Source organism: Hirundo rustica, chromosome 27 (assembly GCF_015227805.2).
Source record: "Hirundo rustica isolate bHirRus1 chromosome 27, bHirRus1.pri.v3, whole genome shotgun sequence".
Lineage (NCBI taxonomy): Eukaryota > Metazoa > Chordata > Aves > Passeriformes > Hirundinidae > Hirundo > Hirundo rustica.
Genome location: NC_053476.1, coordinates 2,838,807 through 2,865,738, shown reverse-complemented (window position 1 = coordinate 2,865,738; position 26,932 = coordinate 2,838,807). Strand labels below are relative to the sequence as shown.

Here is a 26,932-nt window from a genome sequence, read left to right as displayed (position 1 = left end):
AGACTGCTGGGAGTTGTGGTCCGGGGGCGTCCCGGTGCGACCGGCCCCGTGAGGGACCCGCGGGGGGGCCCCGGACAGGGCGGGGCGACCGCGGGCAGAGAGTCATCGGAGCCGGGGCTGGAAAAATAGAGCCTTTATTTCTCGGTGTTGCGGGGAGCGTGGGAGAGGCGGGGCGGAATAACACGGAATACAGCCGCGGAGCGGCGGCAGCGGCCGTGACTCCGGGGCAAGCCGGAGACCCTACCAGAGATCCCTACGGATCCCCCGCGCATCCCCCGCGCGATCCCCGCCGCTCCCGGCCCCGCGAGTCCCCCGGGGCTTCGCTGCCCCGCCACGTTCCACGGCCCCGGGCAGGCGAGGGACCCCGGGCGGGGCTGCCGGGCTGTAGAAAAGGCCCCGTGGGCGAAGAGTATAAAACCGTATCAAAATCCCTGCGAGCGCTCGGAGCGCGGCGTCCCGGGGAACTCCGGGGACAGTCCCTCAAGGGAGCGCAGTGCACGGCGAGGGTGCCCCCGCTGCCCGCGGGGTCAGTGGGAGATGGTGGAGCCGGATCGCGGCTGCAGGCGGGTGCCAGGCCAAGCCCCGGCCGAGCAGCCGGGGAAGGAACGGGCGCAGCGAGGCGGCAGCGAGGCCGGCTGCGAGTCCGAGCCCCGGCGAGGGTCGGGGCCGGGGGTGTCCCCCCGCGGCGGGCGCGGCCCCTCGGCGCCCACCCAGGCGTACAGGGCAGCGGCGTGGGCAGAGCGGCTGCGGACGGGGCAGCGTTTGGCCCGGGGGCTGGCGGTGGGGGAGCTGAGGGAACTGGGGAGAACCGGGGGCGAGGGGGGCACCGGGGTAGCGGGCGGCGAGACGGTCGCAGGCAGGCGGCAGGGACAGGGCGGGGGCTGCGGGGCGCCCAGGTGACCCTTGAGCAGCTCCATCATGCTCTGCAGCTCCCGGCTGAGGTGCGAAACCTCCTGGTTGAGGTGGTTGATCTGGAAAAGGACAGGCAGCGGTGAGCATCGGCAGATGACCCCGGGGTTTTTGGGGACACGCACCCACCTCTGGTCCCCACCACACCTCCTGGTTGAGCCTGCTGATGTTCTGCTTTATCTCCTCTGCCTCCATCACCAGGGCTGGGCCGTCTGCGTTAGTCCCTGCTGGGGAGGACACAGACAGTGGTCGAATGCCCTGCCAAACCCCCAGGGCTGGCACTCTGGCCTCGCTCCGCAGCTGCCGGCAGTACCTGAGGTGGGGGAGTCCCTTGCCGCACTCGGCGCTGGGTCCATGTTGAAGCAGAAGGTTTGTGACTCTGAAGTCCCTCCGTTGTCTTCAATCCCATCCACGACTCTACAGCAGGAGGGGGTGAGGGTTGCCCCGCGTCACCCCGTCACCTCTCTGCCACCACCCGAGCTGCCCCCCAGGGCCTCTCGCAGCCTGGCTGGCACAAACCCGCAGCAGCGGGAGAAGCCGCCGGCACTTCCCAGCCGTACCTGGGACTGAGGTCGGGCGGGCCGCAAGTGTGCAGGGAGGGGATGAGCAGCTTGGCCGGCCTCCTGCCGACGCCACCATCCCGCTCCGGGAGCCGGGTGTCCCTCCGGCACTGCGGTGAGGGGCTGCGGCCGCGGCTGCCACGGGCTGGGGAGCGGCAGTTGTGCCGCAGGGCCGAGGCCGGGCACAGCTCGTCGCCCAGGAGGCTGCTCAGGGAACCACGGCGCCCTGAGCTGCTCAGCGCCGGTAGCAGCAGCTTGCGGCGGGAGGTGCCGGCAGGGGACTGCTGGAAAACCTCGTCGGGCTCCTCCTCATCCTCCACAATGGAGGGAAGGGGCTTCTCCGGGGCAGCACCGCTCTCCGGACGAGGCTGCAGGCGGGCAGGAGGTCAGGACTGGTCCCAGCCACAGCCATCCCTGCCCCGTCCTCCCCCATGGCCTCGGCAAGGGACGAACCTGTGGCGCCTGCGACAGCCTCGGGGACCGGGAGTAGCGGCAGAGCCCCTGCGGGGAGAGCAGACGGTGCCGGCTCAGCAGCAGGAGGGAGCCCCTGCACAGCTCCACAGGGACCAGTCATGGGCCTGCAGGGCCCCCAGCCTCTCAGTGCCCCCCTGGACTACCAAGCCTTCCTCAGCCCCACACATCAGCCTCAGTACCAGCCTCCACAACCCCTCACCCACTCTCCTTCCTCTGCTGCTGCCACGTCAATGAAGAGCTGCCCGACCTCTGCCTGAGCATCCTGCACCCCAAATCCCAGCCCTGGCTCAGTCATCAGAGCACCAGCTCTGTCTGAAGCCTGCAGCCTTCTGGGGACTGTGATGCAGGTGCAAAACCTGGTGTACACTCCTGGCATTCTTCACTCTTGGTTTGTTTACACCCCTCCTGTGTTAGGGACATGGTTGGGTCTTGGTAGGACTGTTTGGGACCTAGAGACTGACCTCCTGCACCACCTCCATCGGGCTCGGGGGGAAGTTGGGTACCAGTGAGATGCCCCAGAGGAGGTTCAAACCTCTCTCAGCAGTACCAGGGGAGGAAAAGTGCAGCAGAGCCATTTCTGCAGCAGAACATCCCCCTGGATGCTGGAGCCATCAACATGACTAAGCCATAGCCCCCAGCTGTGTGCTGCACTCAGGGGAGGGTGGCGCGGGGGCTCTTTGCCCTGTCTGCTGTGCAGTACCCCCCCAGTTCTCTCCAACCCCATTTCCAAGCCTTCCATCTACCTCAGCCTCCTGCTTAGCAAATGCTCTTTCTGCCAATTCCCCAAGATGCACAGAACCAGGACGTACCTGCATGCCAGGGTGGCAGAGCTGCAGCCCCCGCCCCAGCTGTGGAGCCTGGGGACTGCGAGCAGGGAGCGCACAGACTCCGCCTCTATGGCCACGCGCAGCCCCAGCCCCGGGGCCATGAGGACAGGAAGGGGCCTGAGAAGGAGGACACGCACCCACCTCCATCTCGCTGCCCTCCCGCAGGTTGAAGGTCAGGTCCTGGTGGATGTCAGCTGTGAACTTGCTGGCGTACTCAGGATAGAGCTGTAGCACTTCACAGAGCCCACGCAGCCCAATGTGCTGAAGGTCGCAGTAGGTCAGCGCCTTCACGTCTGCATTGGTCTTGATCACCTGGTCCGTGCTGCACAGGTCGGCTCCAATCAGATCCCCTTTGCCTGCAGGAAGGGACCAGGGCTGGGCTAGTGACACGAGCCCCGAGCCCCTCACTCTGCCGGGCAGCAGGGAGGGCTGGGGCAGAGCCCACGCCACCTGCCCTCACCCAGGATGGCCAGGACCACGTTGTCCTTCAGCACCTCGAGGGAGCCGGAGCAGACAAAGTAGTTGGCCTGCAACGCGTCTCCCTGGCGCAGCAGATACTCCCCAGGGGCACAGAATGAGGTCTTGATGTGGAGCGAGAGGGAGCGAAGGCAGCCCCGGCTGGCCGTCTCGAAGATGGGCAGCTGCAGGATGTCCTTGTTGAGGTGCATGGCCACGTCCGCACGCAGCTCATCGGGGAAGTCGTGTAACAGCTGGGGAGAGAGGAGCCGGGGCTCTGGGCACGGGGAGCAGGGAGCGGCGAGCAGCTTTCCTGCAGCCTGGCAGCCCTAGGGGGCAGGTCCTCCTCTGGAGCGGGGAATCTGGCTGCTGAGCTGCCCTGGTGTCTCAGCAGTGCTCAGCAGCCCCGACTGGCAGAGGCGGGCCCTGTGGCGATCAGCTGCTTCTGCTCCACATGCCTGTCCTGCTCCCCGTGCTGGCAGGAATTTGCCCCAGACCCGGTCCCTCCAGCACCACTCTGAGCTGGCCCGGCCAGCCCCAGTGCTCCCGTGCTGGCTACAGGTCAGGGCTGGAGGGGCCTGGCCGAGCCACCGCCACCACCACCACTTCCTACCTCATTAGCATCAATGCCGTTGTTCACCGACCAGGTGGTCTGGAAGTACTCCAGCATCCTCTGCTTGAGCTGCTGGGGCAGGTGATGGACGCGGATGAAGTCCTTGAGGTCCTTCATGCGGGTGTGGTAGAGCGAGCGGCGGGAGTACATGCGCTGGATGATGGCCGTGACATTGCCAAAGACCACGGCGTGCATCAGCGCTGGGGGCAGGAGGGCAGCGTCAGGCCCAGCGAGGGGCAGCTGGGGGCACAGCACGGGGGGACAGCTCCCCAGATCCCAGCCCAGGGCCGTCTCACATGCCCATCACCTCCCCCAGCGCCCTGCCTGGGACACAACGCTTTGGGCAGCCCGAGGTGAGCGCCCTGCCCAGCCCCACTGCTCGCCTCACCCCCAATGAGCATGGTGCAGATGGAGAAGATCTTCTCGGTGTCGGTGTTGGCGCAGACGTTGCCGAAGCCCACGCTGGTCAGGCTGCTGAGGGTGAAGTAGAGGGAGGCGATGTAGGCGCTGCGGATGGAGGGGCCCCCCACCGAATTGTTGATGTAGGGAGCCTCCAGCCTCTTGCCCAGCTCGTGCAGCCAGCCTGCCAAGCACAGCCCGGGGTTAGTGCTTGCAGGAGCCAGCTGTGAGGGTTGCACCCCTGGCACTGCTGCCCCACAGCACAGGGGGGATCCCAGCGCTCTGAGCGTGTCCCCACCCCACGCTCACCGATGTCCCAGGTGCGGGGGTCGTTGCTCTCCAGCTCCTTGCGGCCGATGACGTACCAGATGCAGGCCATCCAGTGCGCCAGCAGCGCAAACATGGACATGAGCAGCGTGAGCACCATGGCGCTGTACTGCGAGTACCGGTCCAGCTTCTGCAGCAGCCGCAGCAGCCGCAGCAGCCGCACCGTCTTCAGCAGGTGAACCAGTGAGGTCTGGGGGGCAGGCAGGGAGGTGAACCTGGGGGGGCTGCAGGCAGGGACAAGAAGAGACCCCAACACCGTCCCCGGGGCAGGAACGCTTTGCCACCCCCATGGCTGCCAGGAGGGTCATGGGTTACAGGGCAAGCCGGAGGCAGCTCATCCCCGATCAGCCTTGCACCCCTGTGCCCAACACCCAGCCGGCAGCCAGGGTTATGGCTTGTCAGGGCACCAAATATCCCCAGGAGATGTGGGTGTTGGAGAGGGGCAGGGGGGTGGGCAGCAGCTTTGCTGTCGAAGGCTGCGTTTGTGCCAGCAGCACTCACCACGGTCACATTGAAGATGTAGAGCAGATCGAAGGGCAGAGCAGCGATCAGATCCACGAAGAACCAGGTGGCCACGTAGTGGATGCAGATGGAGCGAGGGTCGTACACAACCTGGCCCGACTGGCTCACGTACGTTGTCCGGAAGTTCAGGATGATATCTAGTCCAGGAGAGCAGGATCAGCCCTCACCACCCCTTCTGCGGCTGGCAGAGCCACGGCCAACATTGGTCTCACTTCTGGTGTGCCCAGGACCGACAGCAGGGGCACAGCAATCCCAACTCCCCTCTCCATCACCCCTCCTCGCTGCCCCAGCACATCCTCTCTCCTGGATCAGCGCTCAGCCCCGCACACAGACCTACCCAGGATGAAGAGCATCTCTACGGCGATGTCGCTGACGATGGTGCTGCGGGCAGCTGAGAGACTGTCGTCCGTGCCCGTGAAGCAGACATTGTAGGGGACGGTGATAGCCACGTAGAAGGTGGCCAGCAGGATCAACCAGTCCCAGAGTGCCTTGAAGATGCTGTAGTGGAGCAGGATGAAGCGGGACTTCTGTACCGAGGCCACCTTGTACTCAGGGATGGACGGCTTGTTCTCAAACACGTTCTGCGGGAGCAATCGTGGGGTGGTACAGGGATGGTGCAGGGGCCATCCCACACGAGGGGTAAAGGCCAGCACAGCCACCCCTTCTCCTGAGTCCTGCCAACCAGCTAGCTGGTACCCCCTGATGCCAGGGTGATGACACCCTTCTCCTGCATTGTGGTCGCCCTCAGAGGTGCGCACACAATGCCCAATTACAGCACATCAATTAACACGTCATTGCTATTAACAGTAGTCCCCTGGCAATGTCAGCTGCTGCCTGGAACCATCTCAGGTGCCAAGTCACATGCTGGGGCAGAGGAGGGAAGAGGTGAGGGCAGAGCTAGGCCATCCCACCCAAATCCCTGAAGGTCAAAGACTGGTGTGCTGATATCCTTTGCCTGCTCATCAGCGCTGGGACCCAGCAGCTCTCAGATCCTCTCTCTGGCCCCACAACTGCAGGTGGTGCCCTGTACTGGGCACAGCAGCCACACAAAGGGGCTGGCACACAACTGACTCTGGTCCCTGCCCCATCGGGCAGCTCCTCAGCTCTGGCACCCTGGTAACTGGCACTCCTCAGAGCTGGCATGGCTGTGCTCAGAGCCAGCACTGGGGTTTCCTGACAGCGAGTGCCTGAGGAGAGCACAGCTCTGCCAGAGCTGCCAGCTCTGCTGTCTCAGCAGCAAGCTCTGGGCACCCGCTGGGTGCTTCTGCTGCCAATCAAACACAAAAGCAGCCTGGCCACTGCGTGGCTGCCAGAGCTGGGGGGCATTTCGGTACTTGGCAGGCCAGGGAGGGATGTGCATGGGAACAGCATCCCAGTGAGGCTGGGCTCTGCTGGGGGCTGCTCTCAGGAGAGCTGCTGCACTGCCAGCTCACCACAGCCCCAGCATGGGAGGCACTGGGCAAAACTGAGCATCCTCCAGGTCCTTACACGGTTGATTTTCATCTCGCCACGGTCCCTCCGGACAAACTGGCTGCTGAGCTGGTGCAGCATGGTCCGGCCCTGCCTCCGTGCAGCCCTCAGGTGTGAGTTCCCGGGCTTCTTGCTCTTCTGCTTCTCACTCCTCTGCTTCTCTGCAGTGGAAAATGCATGCTGAGTTAGTGAGAGTGCTGTGCCGTGGGTGAACATGTTCCCCACCAGGGAACAGGCAACCCCTTTCCCACGTGCACACCGCACACGCTGCTCCCTGAATGCCATCCCCATTCTACAGCCACGGCTCACCCTTCTTGTCACCAGGGCAGCTCCTGCCTCGGCTCTCTGTGATGTCCTTGAAGGAGAAGAGAAAGAGCACCACCTCTCCCTTCTCATTCTTGATGGGCATGATGTCCAGCAGGCACCAGAAGGCAGCTCCTGGATGGAGGATAGAGTTGGTGAAGGCAGGGCAGCTCCCGCACCGCTCAGCAGCTTCCCCCAGGCCCATGAGGCCATGAGAGGATCAAAACCCAGATGGAGCTGTGGCCAGGGACCCAACCCCCTGTGCCACTCACCGCTCTTCTTGTAGAAGCAGACCTCAGTCTGATACTCCTGCCTGCTGTCCAGTGCCTTCTCGATGCTCTGCAGGATGGGCTCGCTGGTCTCAGCCCCGCAGAGGAAGCGGCAGCTGCAGTTCTTCTGCATGACCTCAGTGCGGGCAAAGCCGGTGAGGTCGCAGAAGCCATCAGAGCAGTAGACGATGGGGAAGCCGCAGCGGCCCTGTGCGTTGGCCAGGATGAAGTTGCTGTCTGAAAGGAGACACAGCTGCCCCCGAGGCCTTGGGGCCACCTCAGAGGGCACAAACAGCAGCCCAGCCCTCCTGGACCTCCACGAGTCCCTCTGGGAAGTGGAGCCACATCTCCATCTGGCTGCTGGCTGCCCACAGCTGCTCCCAGAGCTTGCTCAACCCCTGTCCTGCTACCCCCAAGGTCCCAGCGCAGGCAGGACCCCAGCCCCATGCACTGGAAGGGGAAGGAGCCCAGATCCATGTCTCGGCCCCCATCACCCACGCGAGGCAGCTCACGCCTCCCCCTCACCATCTGCCACTCCAGCTCCGCCGGGGCTCAGGGAGCTTAGTGGGAGCAGCAGCTCCTGGCTGGGCATGTCCAGCCCGGGGGTGCCCAGCTGTGGTGCTGAGATCCCCAGAGGTGTGGGGTGCTGGGGCACCAGCTGAGAGCGTGGGAGAAAAGCCATGAGCCCAGGGGAAGTCAAGGGGCAGTGCCCAGCTGCCACGAGGCAGAGATGAACTACAGCGTCCTCTGCCTCTCAGCAGCACAGAGCCTCTCCAGCATCACCCAGCACTGGTGGCGGGAGGTGGCACCAGCCACAGGGAAGTCCTCGCAAGCCCCATGCCCTGCCCAGTCACAGAACAGCTGTTCAGCCCCCCAGCCGTAGGTCCTGCCCCACAGTGCCAGCGGGACAGTTGGGCTCGGGTTAGCAGGGTGCCAAGGAAGCGGGTGTGCAGCTGGCATGGACTGTGGTGGAACACAGCGTGGGCAGAGCAGGGTATTCCCAGCCCCAGGATGGTCTCCGGTGGTGGGTGCCCAGCACGGGACCCTTGCACCACACAGCCAGGACCAGGTAGATGTGCTCTGCCCCCTCTCACGGAAGAAAGGAGCCCACAGTGATGCCAGCACCCCCATACCGTGGGTAGAGTGGTGCCAGGGCAAGGCAAAGGCAGCAAGAGGCTGCGGGAGGGAAGGGAGGCAGCCGCAGGCAGCCCTGGCTGATGGGGGTGCCGTGGGGCCACCGCAGCACGGCTCAGCCCAGGATTAGCTCGGAGAAGCAAAAATAGCCTGAAGCTGTGACTAAGGCCAGATTTTGGCTCTGGGAAGCCGGGATTATGGTGATATCCAGGATGTGTTATTAGAACAGAAAACAAGGGTTTGCGTTTGGGAGTGGCTCGCTGAGCTGGAGGATGTGGCCCTGGCAGACCTGGCAGACCCCAGCCATGGTGGCCAGTGGGCCAGGCCGGGTGCCCCGGGGCCCAGAGCAGCGGCTGCCCGGGAGAGGCAGGGTTAACTCCCCACGGGGTATCACTGCGTTAAACCCCTCTCCATGGCAGATAAAGCCGATAAGAGGCACATCAAACCCGCAAAGCCCCACACTGTTTAAAAGTGCCCGGAGGCGCTTGGGCAGCTTTGGACAGGGGAATGCCAGGGCACTGGAGGCAAAGCCAGGCTCTCTGGGACAAATTCCCAAGGCCTTGGTCATAATGTTGCAGGAGCTTCACTGGGGACTCTTCCCTTGGAGAGCCTGATCCAGGAGCTCTGTCCCTCCGGAGGGACAGTGGGATCACCATCATGAGGAACCTGTGGCTCTGCCCTGTCACCTCCAGGCGAAGCTCAGTCAGAGTCGGGGAAGAGAGATTTCTCACACACTGCAGCCCCAAGGGTAAAATCCCAAATTTCAGCTTCCCTGGGCAAATGATCCCCTGCACCACCATGGCTGCCTCGTGTCACTGCAGGCCAGGAGACAGATCAGCATCTCAGCAAACGCATGCACCGGAGTGCTCCAAGTGCCTCAGTGGTGCCCTGGGAGGTGGCTGCAGGCTCCCAGTGCCATCTTCATGCCAGTCGCTCCCAGCAAGGGAGGAGATGCTTCGCCATGCAGGCAACTGCCCCGGGAGACACCTACTCCAGGTGTTTTGGAAGGGCAGCTGAGGTCAGTCGTGAACACGGCCTGTCCTCGGGTGGCTTCACGGCTCCAGCCGTGTTGGAGCTGGCATGTGGCGCCCGGGCATCACCCGTCCCGGCTTCGGTCCATGCCGGCACATGGACACGGAGAGGAACTCAGCGGCCGGGGACACGGGCACCACTCGGGCACGGGGGCCTGGGGATCCCGGGTCTGCCCGGGCGCATTGAGACCGACCGTGCCCTCCCCGGATCTCCCTCGCCCGTCCCGGGGCCCCGCGCTCCGCTCCCGCAGACACCGGGATCTGTCCCTGGTGCTGAGCGCGGCTGCGGCGACACCGAGCGGCACCGGCAGCGGGAGCGGGGAGAGCATCGCGGGGCGGGGGCCTGGGACACGGGCACGGGGAGTCCCGGAGCACCGAGCCCAGATACGGGACGGTCCCCGTACAGCGCGTGGGTGGCCTCGCCCGGCCGAGGCGCCGGCTCTGGGGGGCCGGGCCGAGCCCCGTGCTGTCCGCTCCCCCCCACCCGCTGTCCCCCCCACGCCGCCGCCACGGTCCCTCCCCGGTCCCGTCCCAGCCCTACGTGTGCCATCGAAGCGGGTGGCGATGGTGTCCAGGAAGGTGTTCTGCGGCGCCAGCAGCCCCTTCATCACCGGCATGGTCCCGCCCGAGCGGCCGGCCGCCGCGGGGCTGCGGCGGCGGGGCTGCCTCCGCCGCCCCCGGCCCCTCCGCAGCGCCGCGGGCTGAAACCGGCCCGCCCGGGGCTCCCGCCCCGCCTCCGCCCCGCCCCGGCACCGGGAGGGGCCTCGGCACCGTCGAGCACGGTTCTCCGCCCGCGGGTAGAGCGGTTTGACCCGGGGGGGCTCTGGGCTGGTGGCGACAGGACCCGCTCGGCGCTGGAGCCGCCGCACCGGGAGGCACCGGGAGGCACCGGGAGGCACCGGGAGGCTCTCACTCCCGGTCCCCCCGGGCCCACGGGGGATGCAGAAGGAGCAGGACGCCGCACACCTCGGTTAACCTCTGTCCTGGTACTGCGCCCAGGCAGCTGGTCCAGCGCACGCCCCGGTGCAGGCGCCGCAGATGAGCCCGGTCCAAGCACCGCGGAGGAAGGCACCGGCTCCGGCAGCTGCCCCGGCCCGACCCCTCCCCAGAGACACAACAGAGCCGGGTGACATCAGGCTACCGTTTATTGTAAAAGGCCGCGGTGCCCGCGGTGCCCTGAGCAGGCTGGGCCAGGGCCAGGGCTGGGAGGAGGTATCTAAAAGTGCTATTTACACTGAGCTCCGGCTGTGTGTCCCCGGAGTCCGTCCTGCCAGGGATCCCCTCCCTGTCGCGCCGCCCCCATCCCGTTCAGTAAAAGCTCCTTGCAGCTCCCTGGGCCTGGCTCGTGCTCAGGTCCTTCCCTGAGTGTCCCTGGCACTCCCTGGGGCCGTCGGGGCCGCTGTCAGCACCTCGCGGCACCGCTGTCGGCTGGGCGACCGTGCCCGCAGGGCAGCCCAAAGTGTCGCGGCAGGCGGTGCCAGGGTGCTGCCCGCGCTTGCCCATCGTGAGGATGCCCGCAGCATGGTTGCCGGAGCCGTGGAGCAGGCGGTAGAGCCGGCTCTGGAAGGCCAGGGGGACGCTCTTCCTCTTGCCCAGCGTGAGGATGCCAGCGGCGTGGTTGCCCATGCCGTGCAGGAGGTCGTAGACACGGCAGGAGCAGGTCTTCTGCTGGCAGCAGTGGGGCAAGCTCTGCCGGGCAGCAGCCAGGGAGCAAAACAGGAGCAGGAGGAGGAGGCAAGCAGCTCGCCGGGGCTGCCGGAGCAACGGGCAGCGTTAGTGCGGGGCAGCGATAGGGACTGCACGGCCCCAGGGCTGTCCCCCGTGGTGTGCTCGCTGGTATTTCAACTCCCCCCTGCCCTGGTTGTTGCCGCAGGGGCCCAGCCCCGCACCCGAGGTGCACCTGGAGCATCACAGCACCCGCACCTGTGTTCCAACCAGCAGCCAGATGCAGGTGTTCTCACCGCACCCCTGCCCTGCTCCGGCACGCAGCAGCTGTAGCAAAACACCCTTCCCTCGCTGTCCAGTGCCACGGGACAAGCAGTGAAAGCAGCAGGCATTGCATGCCCAGCTCCCTCCCAAGCACTCCCCTCATCGCCTGCTGATTACAGTCAGGGAGTCCCGGGGATTTGCTGCATATTCAGAGCTGCCCAAGAAACCAGCCAGGCCCTCCCACAGCCCCAGCCCCACATTCCGACCTCCCACCCATCGCTGTTCTCTTGTCCCCAAGGGCTGCAGCACCCCAGCCCCACCTTGGCATTGGGCACCTCCATCCTTCCTGGGGTCTTCAGGTGGCCGAGCGGCTCTGGGGCATGTCCCATCGGGCAGCCGACAGCACAGCACCCTGCACTGCCACTGCCACTTTATAGGGCCCAGCACAATAGTGCTGCCAAAAATACCACTGGGGCAGAGGGAGCAACTGGTCTCTGGGAGACGTGGGAGCGCTGTGGCCGGTAGCCCGGAGACCGTCCAGGCCTTTCCCCTCATTTGCAGCTCCCCATTGTGAGGGTACTCGCTGGATGGGGTGCCTGGCACTAATGAGGCTGTAATTGCCCACGGGCTGTGCTGCTGGGCTGGCACAAAGGGGATGGAGGTCAGCGCTGGCTGGCTCTGGCTCAGACCGCAGCGCCCCATTAGGCTAATTAACCCCCTGAACAAAGGGGTGCCAGCAGCTGTATCGCTCCCTGACTGACGTGGGGAGCCGTCACCCTGCGCTTGGCTGGTGCCAGGGAGGGATAGTGCCACCAGGGTCCTGTCCCTGGTGCCACCCTCCATCCCCTTTGGTGACACTGTTCCATCCTGGTCCTGTGCCTGGAACAGAGGGAGCCACAGGGCACCAGGGAGGGTCTTGCACTCTTTATAAAATTCCACAGCCCCAGCCCAATCCAAGAACACCTCCAGCCTTTGCTTGTGCTGAACTCCCTGGCCCTGGGGGATGAACCTAAACACTTCCCTGATGCCAGAAGCCACATCTGCTGTTCAGGAACACCCTGGCCCCACATCTGCTGCACCAGAGAGCCTCCCAGCCCCTCTGTAGAGTGAGGACCTCAGGAATGCTATGGAGGTGACAGACCAGCCAGGATCCTTCCTGCCAGACAGGTTTTCCCCAGGGCTGGTGAAGGCCAAACCTGCAGCACCGGGAGGGTGGGCAAGAGCCCAGACCTGGGGCTGCTTTTCCAAATGGCATCTGGCACAGCAGGCTGTGGGTACATGCACATGGACACTGGGGTACCAGCACCCCCACTGGCCCCTCGGCTCCAGAAGCAGATGGAGGGGATGGATGAGTCCTCTGGGAGCTTGGCAGGGCAAGAGGGAGCAGGGACCTCTCCCCAGCCTCTCCACCAAATTCTGGTGCAAGCCCCTCGAGACAGCAGAGCACAGGCAGCCAGCCTCACACACGCTCCCCAGGCAGGCTGGGGCTCCCTGCTCCCCGCCCCTGCGGCCAGGGCTGCTCAGTCCGGGCCCCGAGCCCCAGACCGGGGTCAGCAGGACACTGCGTCGCCACCTCCGTCTGTCTCAGGGATGGGCTCCAGCGGGGCTTGCAGCCGAGAGGGCTCCGGCGAGGCCGACCCGTTCCTGCCGATGCCACAGGACTGTCCCGCGTTGTGGATCTGCCACAGGTTGTCCAGTGCCTCTGCCTTGGCGTGCTTGAGGAGGTCAGCCTGGCCCTGCGGGGAGGGGAGGGTGTTAGGGTGGAGGCAGGAGGGTGATGAGGCAGGGCAGGGCAGGGCAGGGCAGGGCAGGGCCGGTGTGTCCGCGCTTCCCTTGCCCCTCACCTTGAGGACAGTGATGTTCCAGGCGAAGCTCTCCAGCGCCTTCTGCAGCTTGCGGCCCCGCAGCCCTTCCTTGGTCTCGATACGGTGCAGCTCCTTGTGGAAATCCATCCCTGCATTGACCGGAGAGGTGCTCAGTGGGTGCAGGGACGTTGGCACAGGGACAGCCACCACCCACCACCAACAGGGACCAAGCCGGAGGGATGCCCTTTGCCCACCATGGGATCGCAGGCTGGCTGGGCTCCCCAGCGCCCCAGCAGCCTCACAAACCCTCCATGCCTGGAGTGATGAGCCAAAGGAACCCCCAGCATCGCAGCACGATGGCCAGCTGCAGCGTGTGGCCATTCTGGACCCTGGAGACCATGAGGTCAGGAGGGGCAGAGGCACAGCTCTTGCTCTCCATGGCTCATCTGGGGACGAGTCAGAGCAGGGCCACCAGACCCCCCCACGGAGCGCGGGCCCCGTCACTGTGCCCCACGTGACATCCCCTGAGTGGGTGCTATATTTACCCCTCCTGACGCAGCACCGGCTCCGGGCCCACGCGAGGGCTCCCACGCAGCTCCCTCGCCCTCGCGCTGCCAATCAGCACGCCCACGGCCCCGCGTCCCCACCGCAGCCCGCGGCTCCCCGGACCCCCGGCTCCTGCCGGCCGGGTACCGGCTGTGCCGGCACCACAGGGGCTTGTCCACGGCACGGCCGGGGTGACAGCAGGGACAGGTGGCACCAGGGCACGGGGCTGGGGGCTGCGGCCGCCAAATTGCTGCCTGCCACCACCCCGAGTGGCTGCACACCCCGGAATCCCTCTGCCCCGCAGCACCCCAGCGCAGCAGCCGGAGCAGTACAGGAGGGCACAGCACCAATCTGTGCTCTGCAGCTTGTGCCCCGCTGCTCCACTCCCCCGGCGCTCGCAGCAGCGGCAGAGCTGAGCCAAGAGCTCGGGGAGATTTCCGTCTGCCGCGTAGGCAGGGAACAAACACGGCTGCTGGCAGCAAGGCTGGCATGGCGGGGACAGCAGAGCAGGGCCCTCTCCTTCTTCCCCAGCCTCTCCAGCTCCTGACACTCTCCCAGCCCCACGGGGAGCCCATAGAAACCCCTGGAGCTGGTGGGGCTATCCCCGTCGGTTCCAGCCAACAACACGCAGCCATCGGGGCCTGGAGTGGGGCCAGAGGTCCCAGGCAGCTGCCAGAGTGGGGGCACCTGCAGGGAGGACCAGGGCAGGTGGCAGCAGCACCTGCCTGTGTGGGTTCTGCCATGTGTTTGGGACGTCTTAACACTCAGTTGCCATTTCTGCCGTCAGCCCCAGCCTGTTATTTCTGGCACTAATTATGTTCTGGTTTTTGACAGCTAATGACTCTTCCCTGCTTCCTCATCAGCCTCCCCCACTCTGCTCGCTCCCTGCCACACGGCTCTGCAGCCCACCCGCCCACGCCCTGCCCCTGTGCAGGAAGCCCTGAGCCCCAGGACGCGCCTGGGTCCACAGCCAGAGCCACAGTGGAGCTGGGGCTGCCCCGCAGGACCCACCTGCCTGCTGTGCCTGGATGAGCTTCCCGTACACCGTGTCGGCCGACTCGATCAGCGTCCGGCTAGTCTGGATCATCTAGGGAGAGGGGCATCATGAGGAGCTGGGCAGCCCTGGCCCTGTGCCCCCGGGCCAAGTGGATGGGGAGACAGGGCTCATCAGGGGCTACCCCCTACACCAGGATCTGGCCCTTCCCACCTCACCACACACGGCCGGGTATGGTGTGACCAGCACCTGGCCAATGGCCAGGTTCCCTTCAACACAAAAGAAGGAAGCAGCTCTGGCTGTGGCTATTAATGGGATTTCTCCCATCTGGTGGGACCAAGGCAAGGGACAGACAGCGCAGGTACAGGGTAGGGGCTGCAGTGTTCCGAGGCTCAGACTGATTGGGCCCTCCCTGGCCAGCCCTCACGCAGCTGCTCACCTTCCCCTGCCCCAGGATGGGTACAGTGAGTTCAGGGTTCCCCATCCTTGGACCTTCTGATCCATCCCACAAAACCTGCCCGGGTTCCTCCCATAAAACCCACACCACCGCTGGGTGCTGGTCCCAGTGCCACTGGTCCCAGGGAGCCTCCCCAGGGAGCCGAGCCCCGGCAGGACGGCACTTACCGTCTCGTAGGCAGTGAGGACCTTGCGCAGCAGGTCAGGGATGGGGCCCTGGGCCTCCATGGGTGGGTACTGCTCTGCCAGGTTGAGGGTGACGCTGGGTGCGCTGTCACTGTGCAGCAGCCATGTGGACACCGTCAGGATGCACTGCTTCATATTGGCAGCGGGTGTCAGCCCACACAGCTCCTTGAAGGAGACCAATGCATTCTGCAGAGATCAGTGTCCAGTGTCAGGAGTTCAGCTGGGAGGACTCCCAGCAGCCCCCTGACACAGGAACACCCCCATTTCCCTCATCTCTCTGCTCCAGGTAAGGCTCCTCGCTCACATCCCCCAGGAAAAGAGGGACAGCCCGGCTCCCCACCACTCTCTTTGCGGCCCCATCCTCCCCTGCAGAAACCAGATCCCCCGGTGCCGCTGCGGGGTCTGTACCTGTACGTTCTCCCGCAGGTCAGTGGCCTCCCGCAGCGGCTGGGTGGCCGTCCGGAAGACTTCATCGATGGCTTTGATGCCAGTGGCCTTGGTGGAAGTGTACTCCCGCACTCGGCGGCCCCGGCGCCCGGCCAGCCCCCGGCGGTGCCCCTTGCCCCCGCCACGGCGGTCGGTGATGGCCACATGCACAAAGAGGGTGGCGTGGGGCAGGGGCTCCCCGGCCAGCGACTGGAGGGGGACGTGGCGGTAGCCAGGCTGCAGGCACTCAAAGGGGATGGTGTACTGGGCAATGAACTCGTCCCCGATGTAGTCATCATCCAGCACAACGAAGCGCAGGACGGCCAGCTCCGGTAGGTTGATCTGGAACTCCAGGCTCTCGTCAAAGATGGGGTTGTCCCCGCTCTGCAGGGCCGTCTTGGTGCGGTGCTCAGCGCAGTCGGCCGGGATGCCGTGGATTTCAGCACAAACATAGGGCTCCACAACCTCCCCCTTGGCCCCCGAGCCCTTGGGCTTGGGCAGGTTCTGCCCGCTGATGACCTTGAGGTGCAGGAGCTGGGCAGGCACCCCGGGCAGGGAGTCCTTGGCGTTGGCACTGAAGTAGGAGACCTCCTCCCGCATGATGGCCGGGCGGAGGACGTAGCCACAGGCCCCGTTCTGCCGGAACCAGCCCGCATTCAGGTCCATCATGAGCCCCGGCGTCTGGTAGTTCATGGCCACCATCTGGCAGCCGCACTTCCAGAAATCCTGGGGGTTCATGTTGCTGGCGTCGATGCGCATGGGGCTGGGGTAGACGCGGGAGAGGAACCGCTTGTTGTAGCTGACCAGCTCAGCCGGGCACTCGTTGGCGAAGCGTCCCGCCTCCACCTCACTGAAGGAGCACATCTCCCAGTAACGTTGCCCACGCCTGGAGCTCTCAAAGTCCTGGAAGGGGACTGCCTGGCAGAGGCTCACCAGCTCCGAGAGCTCCCGGCTGAGGCGCACCCGCCGCGGGCCACCTCCCTCCGGTGCCTCCCGGTCCTCCTGGCCCAGTCGCCGAGCCAGCTCCCAGCCTTCCTCCTCGTCCGACACCTCCCCCTCGCTGTCCTCGCAGGTGGGCGGCAGCTTCTTGCCCTTGATGAGGATGCGGCCCTTGAGCTCCTCCGGGGAGGGCAGGTAGGACGCCACGGGGTTGGGGGGCTCCAGGTACAGCTTCTCCCCCAGCGTCTTGCGCAGGCACTGGGCAGCGAGTCGCTGCTGGGGGGCCGAGCAGCGCACCACCAGGCAGAGGATGAGGGGGTAGGCGGAGGCAGTGAAGGCGTGCTGGTCGATCAGCCCCACCACGGCACGGAAGGGCACGCAGGAGGCAGCTGAGGGGCTGGTGTAGACCACGGGCTCACCCTCAGGGCCGTCCCACAGCACCAGCTCGATGCTGCGGCAGCCCAGGCCCAGGGCACTGATGTAGCCGCTGATGTCTGAGCGGCCCCAGAAGTTGTCCTCCAGCAGGCAGGCGCTGTGGGCAGAGCTGATGTAGTAGTGGGAGAGGGGCTGCGCCATGTCCTGGCAGACCTTGCGGTGCTGCGGGTCAAAGATGGAGCAGTCAGCAGAGAGCAGGTAACGCGTGAAGCCGTCGATGGCCAGGTAGCCCTTCTCCCGGCCCTCCTTGGAGGGTTCATACATGCTGACGATCTCCAAGCACTTCTCCTCTGTCACCCCCTCCATGCCCTGCTCCACCTCCAGGAACATCAGCAGGTCCTTCACACCCAGGTATTCCTTGTTGCTGGAGAACTGGACCAGCAGGAAGAAGATCTCAGGGCGGGTGCAGAGCTCGCAGTACGCCTCCACGAAGAGGTCGCAGGCCACCTCCGTGCCAGGACGCTCGCTGGCCTTCTGCAGTTCCTTGAACTTCAGCTCGATGGTGGAGGTCTTCATGCCAGGGTTGAGTGCCTTGATCAGCTGCACAGCTCGCGACACAGGGATGCGGCCGGACTTCTCCAGGTCAGCAAGGTCAAAGACGGAGGAGATCCAAGATGTCCGGAGGCTGGGGTGGCCAGTCCCAGGTGCCTCAGGGCTGTGCTTTCCATAGGACACCAGATAGCGCAGCCCCATCACCCAGGCGCTCACCACATCTGCTGAGCTGGCCACCAGGTCCAGGGACTCGTAGTTGTCTCCGTAGATGATGGAGAAGGCGCACTCATCCGGGAACTGGTCCGAGAGGCCGTTGCTGCGCAGGACAGGCGTCTTCTTGCCCACGCGCACCTCTTTGACCGATTTGATCTCGATCTTGGCCTTCTCCGAGTCCTTCTTGGAGGGCTCCCAGCGCACGGAGCGCATGTCGGCGTCCAGCACGAAGAAGCGGCTGTACATGCGGGAGTTGGAGCGCACCTTCTTCAGCTCACAGCCCTCCAGCATGAGGGAGATGCAGGCAGCTGTGCTGTTGATCTTGCGGTCATTGGGCATGGAGCTGAAGGACACCGTCTTCTTCTTGTGTGGCGGCCGCTGCCGAGAGCCGTCCTGCCAGGGTGGGAAAGGGGCAGAGGTATCAGGGAACAGCCAGGCAGCACACGCCCCACCAGTTCCTGGCATCCTCCTGCCCCACGGTCCCCCTGCCCCAGCCCAGAGCAGGGTGCAGCACTGCCCCAGGGTGCCTCAGGGTGCCCCAGCACCACGCTAAGCCCAGTCCACGCCAGCCCGCCCCTCTCCTGGGGGCTGGGAGCCAGCTCCAGCCCTGGCTTCCCTCACAGCTCACTGCCTGGCTTATTTTAACTCTGCTTTCCTTCCTTCCTTCCTGCTCCTGGCCCTGAGCTGGATCCTTCCCCACTGCTCACTCACCCTCACAGGCACAGCCATGTGCCAGCAGCCCAGCACAGCCCCAGTCTCCTTGGCCTGGGGACACCAGAGGAAAACAGACACCCGGCATGCGATGTGTGAGCAGAGCCGCTCCTGGGGAGCCCAAGATGGACCCCCCTGCTCTCCTGCAAGGAGTGGGGCAGGACAGCCCCTGCCAGTGCCACATGCTGGGGACGGCCACGGCTCTGTCCCACAGAGCGCAGGGTCACCAGGGCATGGGGCTGTTTGCTGCCAGCACCTCATGCCCACACTCCGTCCTGCCTCACTACAGGGAGGGGGGACCCAGCTGCCACGGGGCTGGCAGGGGCAGGGGATAAGGGGGAACAGCAGGGCCAGGGGTGTATTATGGGATGGATTTCATTAAGCAGCGCAATAGGAGGAGATTTAATCCACTTCTTCAAGATTATGGTGAGTCACCTCTAATCTGGTGGTGTCTCTGTCAGAGGCGGGTCCTGCCCAGCTGCCCAGGTTGGAGGTGAGGGGTTGCTCCCCTCCAGCGTCCACAGAGCTTCCACAGCTCCCGCATGGGGCTGTGCCTGGGCAAGCACATCCCGTGCCTGATCCTGGAGGGTCGGGATCTGCCCCACGGGGTGAGGCAGCCACAGCCGAGGGCATTCGGGGCAGGTCGTACAAATGGATGTACGGTTTCCCGAGGGAATGAGGAATCCTCCAGGGATGCCCGGGACACAACGGCCCAGAGGAGGAACCAGTACCAGCCCTCAGCCCCTTGTTAGAGCCAGGCATACCCTACTATTCTGCAGCTCGGATGTGGTGGCTGTTTGCATCCTCTCGCTGCCAGATCGCTCCAGGGAGCTGGCCGAGCTCCAAGACCCTGCCTGGGTGCCAGCCATCCCGGGTCGGCGGGCGCTCAGCGGCGGGTCACGCCATCGGCCAGCCCTGCGGGGAAGGACTCGACGCCGGATGCTTCCTGCGTGCTGCAATCTGAGCGCCCCACTGACGGGCAGCCCCAGCGATGGGCACCGAGGGCCGCACCTCCTCCTGCCCCCGGCAGGACCCCGTCCTGTCTGCAGACCCGCTCCCCGCCCGGCGCACCCACCCCGGGCGGCTCCGCACCGGGCCCCACAGCCGAAAACAGGAAATCCATCCGGAAAGGAAACACGGGCGGGGGGCCTGCGTGCACCCAGAACCGAGGACCTGCTTCCAGCTGTGCCCGCTGCAGGCAGCCAGACGTGCCCCGCCAGTCCCCCGACCACCCCGGCTCAGAGCGACAGCCCGAGCGCCCTCCCTGCAGACCCCCACCCTCCCAGGCTTAGACAGGGGAGGAGGTGCCCGCTGCAGAGCTTTGGGGTGCAGATGTGTGGCACAGAGCCAAGAGCGCCCTGCAGCACACAGGCTCTGCTTCTCCCCCCTCTGCACGGGCAGGCAGAGAGCAGGGGATGAGAGGAGTCTCCCGTCTGCAGCTGCCCTACGCTCCTCAGCGCGGCCTGGGGAGCGGCAGGGAAGAGCCTCTGCTCCCTGGCAGCCCCCTCACAGGCTGTTCCAGGTGGTCTTCAACACGGGGACAGCCCACGAAGTGCAGGAGCAGCGCAGGGAGGTGAGGAGTAAGTGGAGCCGGGAGGACACGGCGCCCATGGCATGGAACACCCCCACAGAGAGGGCAGAGCCCCGGCTGGAGCAGGGACCCTGCTCACCGAGCTGGCAGGGAGTGGGCAGGGCTCTACAGAGAAAAGCAAAACCACGACACCGATGCTGACCACGATGCCAGCGGTGAGCGTGGGCTCGCAAGGAGGGCACGTTTCAGCCCGGCTGCCTGCCCTGCCCAGCTCTGCCGCATGTGTTAAGCACCTCTTCAGCCAATTATCTCCTGCATTAGTGCCCTGGTGAGTGCTGATGCCCTAATCTCAGCCACCGTTCCCGGCCACGTAACCCGCTCTCAAAGCACGGGATGGAGAAGGGCCCATCAGTTGTCCCTCCCTTCCCTTTATCCCTCAGCCTGGCCGTCACAAGACTCATTGCAGCTGAATTCTGCCCAGGTCCCGGGTCTCCCCACAACCCGTGGGCAGGGGTGCAGGCAGGCAGAGCTGAGGCAGTGGGAGACCAGGCACAGTCAGGGCTTTTCTGCCGTCGTTTGTTCCCTGCCAAGAAGAGAGCGACTGACACATCCACTCCCCGCGGCACCAGCTGCCGCTCCCCGGCGAGGGGCCGTGGAGTCAGATCCCAGCAGAGGCACCACACAGCTCCTGGGGCTGGCACACGATGGGAAGGGGGCTCAGGGGACAGAACAGCAAAATTCTAGGGAGGTAACACCTCCTGCAGCAGGGAAGAAGAGATCCAATACCCCCAAGTCCCTCTCCAGCACCTTCCCAGCCCACGGGACCACCAGCCCCCTTCGCTTTCAGCCTGGGAAGAAGGAAGGTGCTCTAGCCAGGGCACAGGGACACTGCAGGGGACAGCTCTGGACCCCGCTGCCCCAGGCCCCCCTCTCTTCACACAGCCAGTGAGTCGCACTTTCACATTCACTCCTCCAACCTTTTCTGGAAATCCCAAAAAATAACAGAGCTGGCAGCTCTTTCCACATGTGCCTCCACTGCCGCTCAGGCCCCGGATGGACTCGGAGATGCACAACAGATCAGCACAAGCTGGGGACACCGTCCGGGTCTGACCTCCCCCCGGGCCAGCGCCCTCCCCCGCCAGTGCTGGCCCTGGGCCACCCGACCTTCACGTGAGGCCAAATCCCGTGGTGACGCAGGTGGTGACAGGGATGTGCCCGGCCCGAGATGTTCACCACCCGCAGCCCGCGGTGCCCACGGATGGTCCCCGCGCAGGGAAGGATGCTGCTCCGTCCCGGGAAGAGCAGGAGACCCCGGCAAGGTCCCCAAGGAAACCGGGCACAGACGGCGCGCTGGCAGCAGCCTCTGGTTGCACGGGAGCACCGGCAGGTCACCGCGTGGGCACAGCCCGGCCGCCCCCGCAACAGTTTGCAGCGAGAGCCCAGGCGGGTGCGGGCAGGGACTCGGGGTCCTGACACCGCTGTCCAGAAAACCGGATCCCGGGGACAGAGGAGCGGGGCTGGGGCACCACGGAAACAGCCCCCTCACGGGGTATTAATAGCACCGGAGCAATCCCAGCTTAAAATAGGCTGCCGAGAGCAGGGGGGCGAGTCCCGGGCGGACGTGACCTATTGTGTCAGCGAGTACCGCTGGCATCAGCACAATCACGGGGGTTCGTTTAGGAAAGCACACGTGTGACCCGCTGCCCACCAAGGTGGGAGACCCCCGAGACCCTCCCTGGACCCCGGCCCTCCCACGGCCCGGCAGCACCAGCACCGGGTGTTGGGAGCAGACTGCAAGCTGGTCAGGCCAGGCCCAAGGCTCAGTGCTTGTCAGGAGGGAGCACGGGAGAGCAGAAGCTGCTCGAGGAGCAGGAGCGGGCGTCTTCTCACTGGAACCCGGGGCTGTCCTGAGCAGCACCGCCTGATGCTGCAGCGTGGCCGCGGCACTTGACAGGGCTACCCACGGACACTCCACAGAGCCGGGCCGGGCCGGATTGTGCCCTTGGGGACCCTGGGTCCTGGCAGGGCGCCGGGAACGCCGTGTCGGTCCCGGTGTGACCAGCGCCGCGGGCAGGTGGGCGACCCTCGGCCGCCGGGGGATGCGGCTGCTCTGCGGCTCCTCGAAGCCGCTCCACGGGCACAAGGGAAGCGAGGAGCGGCGGGCAGAGCCGGTGCGGGGGGACGCGGGGCTCGGCGCGGGGACACGGCTCGGCATCCCAGCGCTGCGCAGGTGCCGGGCCCGGGGCGCGGGGCGGGGGCCGGGCCGGTGCGTTTGCCGGCGCGGGGTTCTCACCTTCATGATGCTGGCCCGGGGCGCGGCGGGCGCGGGGCTCCGCTCCGCCGAGTCCTCGCGGCTGCTGCTGCCCGAGCCCGAGCCGGGGCTGCCGCCGCCGCCGCCGCGGGGCCCGTTGGGCAGCGGGGCGGCGGGGCGGGGCGAGCCCGGCGGCGGGGCGCCCCGGGGCCCCTCCGCCATCCCCCGCGGCCTCAGGGCAGCGGCCGCCGCGGGGCCCCGGGGCGCCCGGAGCCTGCGCCCGCCGCCGCCGCCGCTGCTGCGGGCTCAGTGGCGGAGCGGGCGGGAGGCGGCGCGGCCGGGAGGAGGGGACGGGCCGGGCCAGGGGCGGGGACGCGGCGGGGATGGGGATGGGGACGGCGCGGCCCCCTCGCCCCGAGCGGCAGCGGCGGAGCGGGTGGACGGGCATCGGGCACCGGCACTTTGCATCGCCGGGGCATCCCCGACCTCCGCCCAGCACCGCAGAGCCCGGACCCTGCAGCCGGCCACGCAAACCAGCCTGGCACCCGCACCCTCTAGCCTTGGCACCAGCGGCACAAACGAGCCTGCACCCAAAGCAAGCTGCACGCTACAGCCGGGCGCTCAACTCGACCTTGCGCCCTGCAGCCTGGCATCCAAAGCCAGCCGGGCGCTCAGCAGCCTGGCCCTGCCCGGCGGGCTCCCCTCCCACCGGGGTGGTACCCAGGCACGGCAGGGCAAGCAGAGCCGCCCCTCGCAGCCCCGGCCCCGCACGGCTCTGCCAGGCAAGTGGCTCAAGGTTTTTCTCGCGGGGTGTTCCCAGCCCAAGGCAAAGCCTCTCCGCAACCTGGAGCGGAAATTTCGCTCTAATTTTTTTTGCAGCGGGGATGGGAGCGCAGGCCTCAGCCAGGTTCATCCCTGGCGGGGGTCTCGGCTGTGCCGGGGGACGCTTTGCTTTGTGTGAGCTTTGTTCAAGACATCATCTCCTGCCCACGGCCCGGCTGCCCCCCAGCAGCAGCTGCGGCACAGCAGGTGCCCCACACACCCTCGCCAGCCCTTGAAATAACCCTTAATGAGTAGGAGGGGAAATGACCAATCCCTCCCGATGGTTCACACGTGCCTCAAAGGCACAAAGAGCCTGGTGCCCCCAGAGTGCTGCAGCCGCTCAGCTGGTTAAATATTCATGGTTGCCCCTTCCCCAGGACCCCCGAGAACATCAGCAACTCCTCACCCCTCAGAGCAGTTAGATTGCTCGAGCAATCTCTTTAATGAGGATTAAAAATAATAGTCTAAAAAATCAATCCCAGAATGCGGTTCTTTATTTATTTTCAAAAGATAATCCTCCTTTATTTTGCATTTGGTTTCTAAAACGTTTAAAAGCAGCCCTCACCGGAGCTTATTGCTAAACCGGTGGACATGCACTGAAGCCTGGCTGGGGCTGCTCTGTGGCACTTGCCACCACCAGCCACCTGAGCCCTGCCAGCAGCGTCCCTGCCAGGGGACAAAATGCCACAGGGCCCCAGTGCTCAGTGATAGCCACGGCTCTTCTGCTCCTCCTGCTCCTGCAGAGGTTTCCATCGAGCCTTCTGCCTCAGCCACGGGCTGTGGTGCACAGTGTGTCCCTTGGGAAAGGCACAGGCACCCACTCCACTGCGGCTGCAGGTGCTGCCAAGGCATCGAGTGAGGGGGTCCTGCAGCTGCAGGATCCCACTGCCCTGTGACGCTCCCAAGCTCCTGCTCCATCCCCACAGCAGCACCGAGTGGTGCCCACCAGTGCCGGCTGCCACCATGGATCACGGTCAAGCTCACTGTCACCAGGGTGCCAAACCCTTGGGGCTGGGCAGCCCTTGCCCCCCACACCCTCCCTCCCCAGGCATCCAGCCCCTCCTCAGAGGGTGCACGCCAAGTGAACCCCAGGGTGGAAGGGCTGTGGGGTTTTTAGGCTGCCCTACGAGATGACTGATTCCTGGATGAGGCGCAGCAGCTGCTCTTCGCGCAGGACCCTGGGCATGGGCGTGGGGGAGCCCAGTGCTTCCCGCAGGCGGCTGAAGCTCCCGGGCCTCACCAGGTGCAGGCGCAGGGCTCCAATGCTGCCCTTGAAGCGGAAGGATTTGTAGGTGGGGAAATCCTCCTGGAGACACTGGTCCAGCTGCAAAGGGAGGGCAGGTCCCACACTGCCATAAGAGCGTCCTTCAGCCACCCCAGGCAGCCCCAGGGCAGAGCCCACGTGCTGCTCACCTTATAGCGCTGCCCCTCCGACAGGTCCCGCAGGCCCTGCAGCTCCATGAACACCTCGTAGTGGGGGGCGCAGGGCCCCGAAGAGTCGCCTGGAGCAGTGCCATGGGTATGTTAAAGCTGCCCACAGCCCTCTGGGCACAGGTGGGCTGCAAAACCCCCCGCAGTGCCAGCTACACTTTGGGGGGGACTTGGACTGCTCAGGGGAACTCACCCAGCAGGCTGCTCTCCACACAGACGTAGTCGATCAGGCGAGCACCTGGCCACATCGTCAGGGCGCGGCACAGGCTCTGGCAGAACTGCTCCTCAGGGATGCTCTCACCTCGCACGCTCAGCGTCTGGCTCTCCCTGCGGTGCAGGCACACGCAGGGGGAGTCACTGTTACGACCCCGCCTGTAGATGGGCCCAGCTCCCTAAGGTGAGGGGCAGGGCTTGGGGTGTCCTCACCTGCGCACAGGTTCCACCATGGGACACTGCTTGTGGAAGCCGGTCACCTTCAGCACCTCCCCGGTACGGCACCTGCAGGGGCAGGGAGAGTGTGAGGGGGAGATGGGTGCATGGGGCTGGGGCAGGCAGCCCCCCAGGACTACACTGCAAGGGAGGAGGCACCTGTACTCTCCTGGCTGGGCTGTCACAACCAGCCCATACTCGCGTCCCTCCCAGAGCTCATCCAGCAGCACCGTCCGTGGCTCCTTGCTGGCCAGGCAGGGCAGGAACTCGCAGAAAGCCCAGTCAGGGCACAGCAGGAAGCGAGGCACCGGCTCCACTGGCCACAAGTTTATACCAAGCAGGGCTGGGCAGAGGCAGCACATCCCAGTGTGAGCTCCTGAGACTCCCCGATCTTTGCCCACAGAAGCCTCACCCCTCTCCAAGGGGCGGAATTTTGCCAGTGCCAGGACTGAGCTGTTTTCAGGTTGCAGGAAGGGAATGCAGCACAGAGATGCACCAGCATCTGCTGGGGCAGGGAGATCTGTGCTACCATATGGCAGCAATTCCCTGTGGGCACCCAGGGCAAGCCATGGGGACACGCTCACCTCCTGCTGCCTGGTAGAAGGGGCAATAGAAGGGCAGCCCCCGGCAGTCGGCCTGGCGGAGGGAATCGCAGTAGAGCCGCTCCGCCCCATGCGCCGTCCTCACCACCACCACCTCCAGCTGCGGCCACAGACGCAACGCGATGCCCTCGAAGCCGCGGGCGCACTCAGCGCGGAGCTCGGCTGCCCGGGCAGCGTCAGGGGTCAGCAATGCCTGCAGCTGGTCCTGCAGCCCCTCGGGCAGCCCGGGCCGGGGGCTCAGCCTGCCCAGCGCCAGCTCCCGGGCCAGCTGGGGCCACTCAGTGCGCAGGGCCACCAGCGCGTCGTGCAGCTCGGCCGCCAGCCCGGCCTCCAGCACCCGCAGCGCCCGCTGCCGCAGGGCAAAGAGCAGCTGCACCCGCAGCGCGGCCGCCCGCAGGGGCAGGGTGCCCGCTGCGGCCGGGGTGCAGTACAGGCTGGGCAGCGGCCACCCCGCCGGGCCGCGGGGACAGCCAGGGCTCCAGTGCAGCAGGGCCGTGCCCCGGCGGGCCAGCGCCCGTGGAAAGGCGGCGCCGAGGGCGTCCAGGTAGAGCAGGGAGCCCTGCGGGGGAAGGGAGGGTCAGGAGGGCAAACCCTGCGGGGATCCGCGCCCACTCCGCCCGCCGCCTCCCGGACCTGCAGCCGGGGGTCGGTGTCCCAGCAGCCGGGGAACAGAGCCCAGAGACGCAGCGAGGGAAGCGGATCCGCCGGCGCTTCGCGGCGACAGGGCTGCCCCAGGGGATGCCGCTCCTGGAACTCCTCGGAGCCTGCCGGGAGAGGCACAAGCTGAGAAGGGCAAGCGTGGGACGGAGCCCTCCCCGCCCCACGGGCCGCAGCCCCGCGCTCACCGCCGGCCGTCCCGGTGCCGGTGCCCAGCAGGCGCCGCAGCCGCCGCTCCTGGCTCAGCCGCACGGCGCTGCCCGGAGCCTCCAGCCGCCGCCGGTACCGGCGCCCGGCGCGGCGCAGCGCAAAACAAACCAGGCGGTGCCGTAGCGCGGGGATGGCCACGGCCACGGCCACGACCACGGCCACTACCGCCGCGACCGCCACCGCCTGCAGCATCGCGGAATGCGGACACCGCCCCAGGGCAGGGACCCGGCCCCGGACCCCCCTCGCCCACCCGGCTATTCCGCCTCCGGCAGAAATGACGGTAAATTAGCGCGCCCGGCGCCGCCCCTCTCCCCCGCTTCGGTTTTATTTTCATTTTCGCCCTTAAACAGCACACCCGGAGCCCCCCGCTCGGCGGGGAATTCAACCGCAACTGAACCCCAAATACCAGCGCCCTCTATCCCCCCATCAAGAGCAAGGCTCATTCTTTTCAAAAACAGGGCAACTGATCCGGTTCACCTTGCTTTTTGCCCCCAAAAAAGGCCCCAGCCCAGCCCTCCCACCCGGGCAGAGTCCCTCCCCCGGCTCCGCCCGGCTTGTGCCCACGGAGGCTCG

The 26,932-nt window shown here is 65.9% G+C and overlaps 4 protein-coding genes across 5 annotated transcripts; all 4 read right to left on the bottom strand.

Annotated features, from left to right (window-relative positions):
- Positions 1-527: 527 nt before the first annotated feature.
- On the bottom strand, positions 528-9,911 carry KCNH4 (potassium voltage-gated channel subfamily H member 4). The gene is made up of 16 exons (XM_040087074.1): positions 9,836-9,911; positions 7,133-7,366; positions 6,867-6,995; positions 6,576-6,718; positions 5,425-5,668; positions 5,067-5,224; positions 4,548-4,755; positions 4,228-4,422; positions 3,840-4,039; positions 3,231-3,480; positions 2,912-3,126; positions 1,932-1,970; positions 1,470-1,837; positions 1,223-1,326; positions 1,057-1,121; positions 528-971 (listed from the first exon to the last, which is right to left on the bottom strand). Exons 1-16 carry the CDS (start codon positions 9,909-9,911, stop codon positions 528-530), a joined length of 3,072 nt encoding a protein of 1,023 aa, XP_039943008.1.
- Positions 9,912-10,421: 510 nt separating this feature from the next.
- HCRT (hypocretin neuropeptide precursor) lies at positions 10,422-11,616 on the bottom strand. Its single transcript, XM_058423680.1, has 2 exons — positions 11,544-11,616; positions 10,422-11,046 (listed from the first exon to the last, which is right to left on the bottom strand). Exons 1-2 carry the CDS (start codon positions 11,610-11,612, stop codon positions 10,603-10,605), a joined length of 513 nt encoding a protein of 170 aa, XP_058279663.1. The 5' UTR covers positions 11,613-11,616; the 3' UTR covers positions 10,422-10,602.
- Positions 11,617-12,251: 635 nt separating this feature from the next.
- Positions 12,252-22,430, bottom strand: LOC120763845 (inactive phospholipase C-like protein 2). 2 transcript variants are annotated; one of them, XM_040087432.2, is made up of 6 exons: positions 22,251-22,430; positions 15,619-18,108; positions 15,193-15,396; positions 14,586-14,661; positions 13,068-13,177; positions 12,252-12,959 (listed from the first exon to the last, which is right to left on the bottom strand). In XM_040087432.2, the coding sequence occupies exons 1-6, from the start codon at positions 22,428-22,430 to the stop codon at positions 12,774-12,776; spliced, it is 3,246 nt and encodes a 1,081-aa protein (XP_039943366.1). In that variant the 3' UTR covers positions 12,252-12,773. The 2 variants fall into 2 exon arrangements, with proteins under 2 accessions (XP_039943366.1, XP_039943367.1); XM_040087433.2 differs by lacking the exon at positions 22,251-22,430 and adding an exon at positions 19,191-19,270.
- Positions 22,431-23,552: 1,122 nt separating this feature from the next.
- Positions 23,553-26,551, bottom strand: GHDC (GH3 domain containing). Its single transcript, XM_040087434.1, has 8 exons — positions 26,338-26,551; positions 26,126-26,256; positions 25,475-26,051; positions 25,050-25,233; positions 24,888-24,959; positions 24,655-24,788; positions 24,444-24,532; positions 23,553-24,354 (listed from the first exon to the last, which is right to left on the bottom strand). Exons 1-8 carry the CDS (start codon positions 26,549-26,551, stop codon positions 24,154-24,156), a joined length of 1,602 nt encoding a protein of 533 aa, XP_039943368.1. The 3' UTR covers positions 23,553-24,153.
- Between the last annotated feature and the right edge of the window lie 381 nt (positions 26,552-26,932).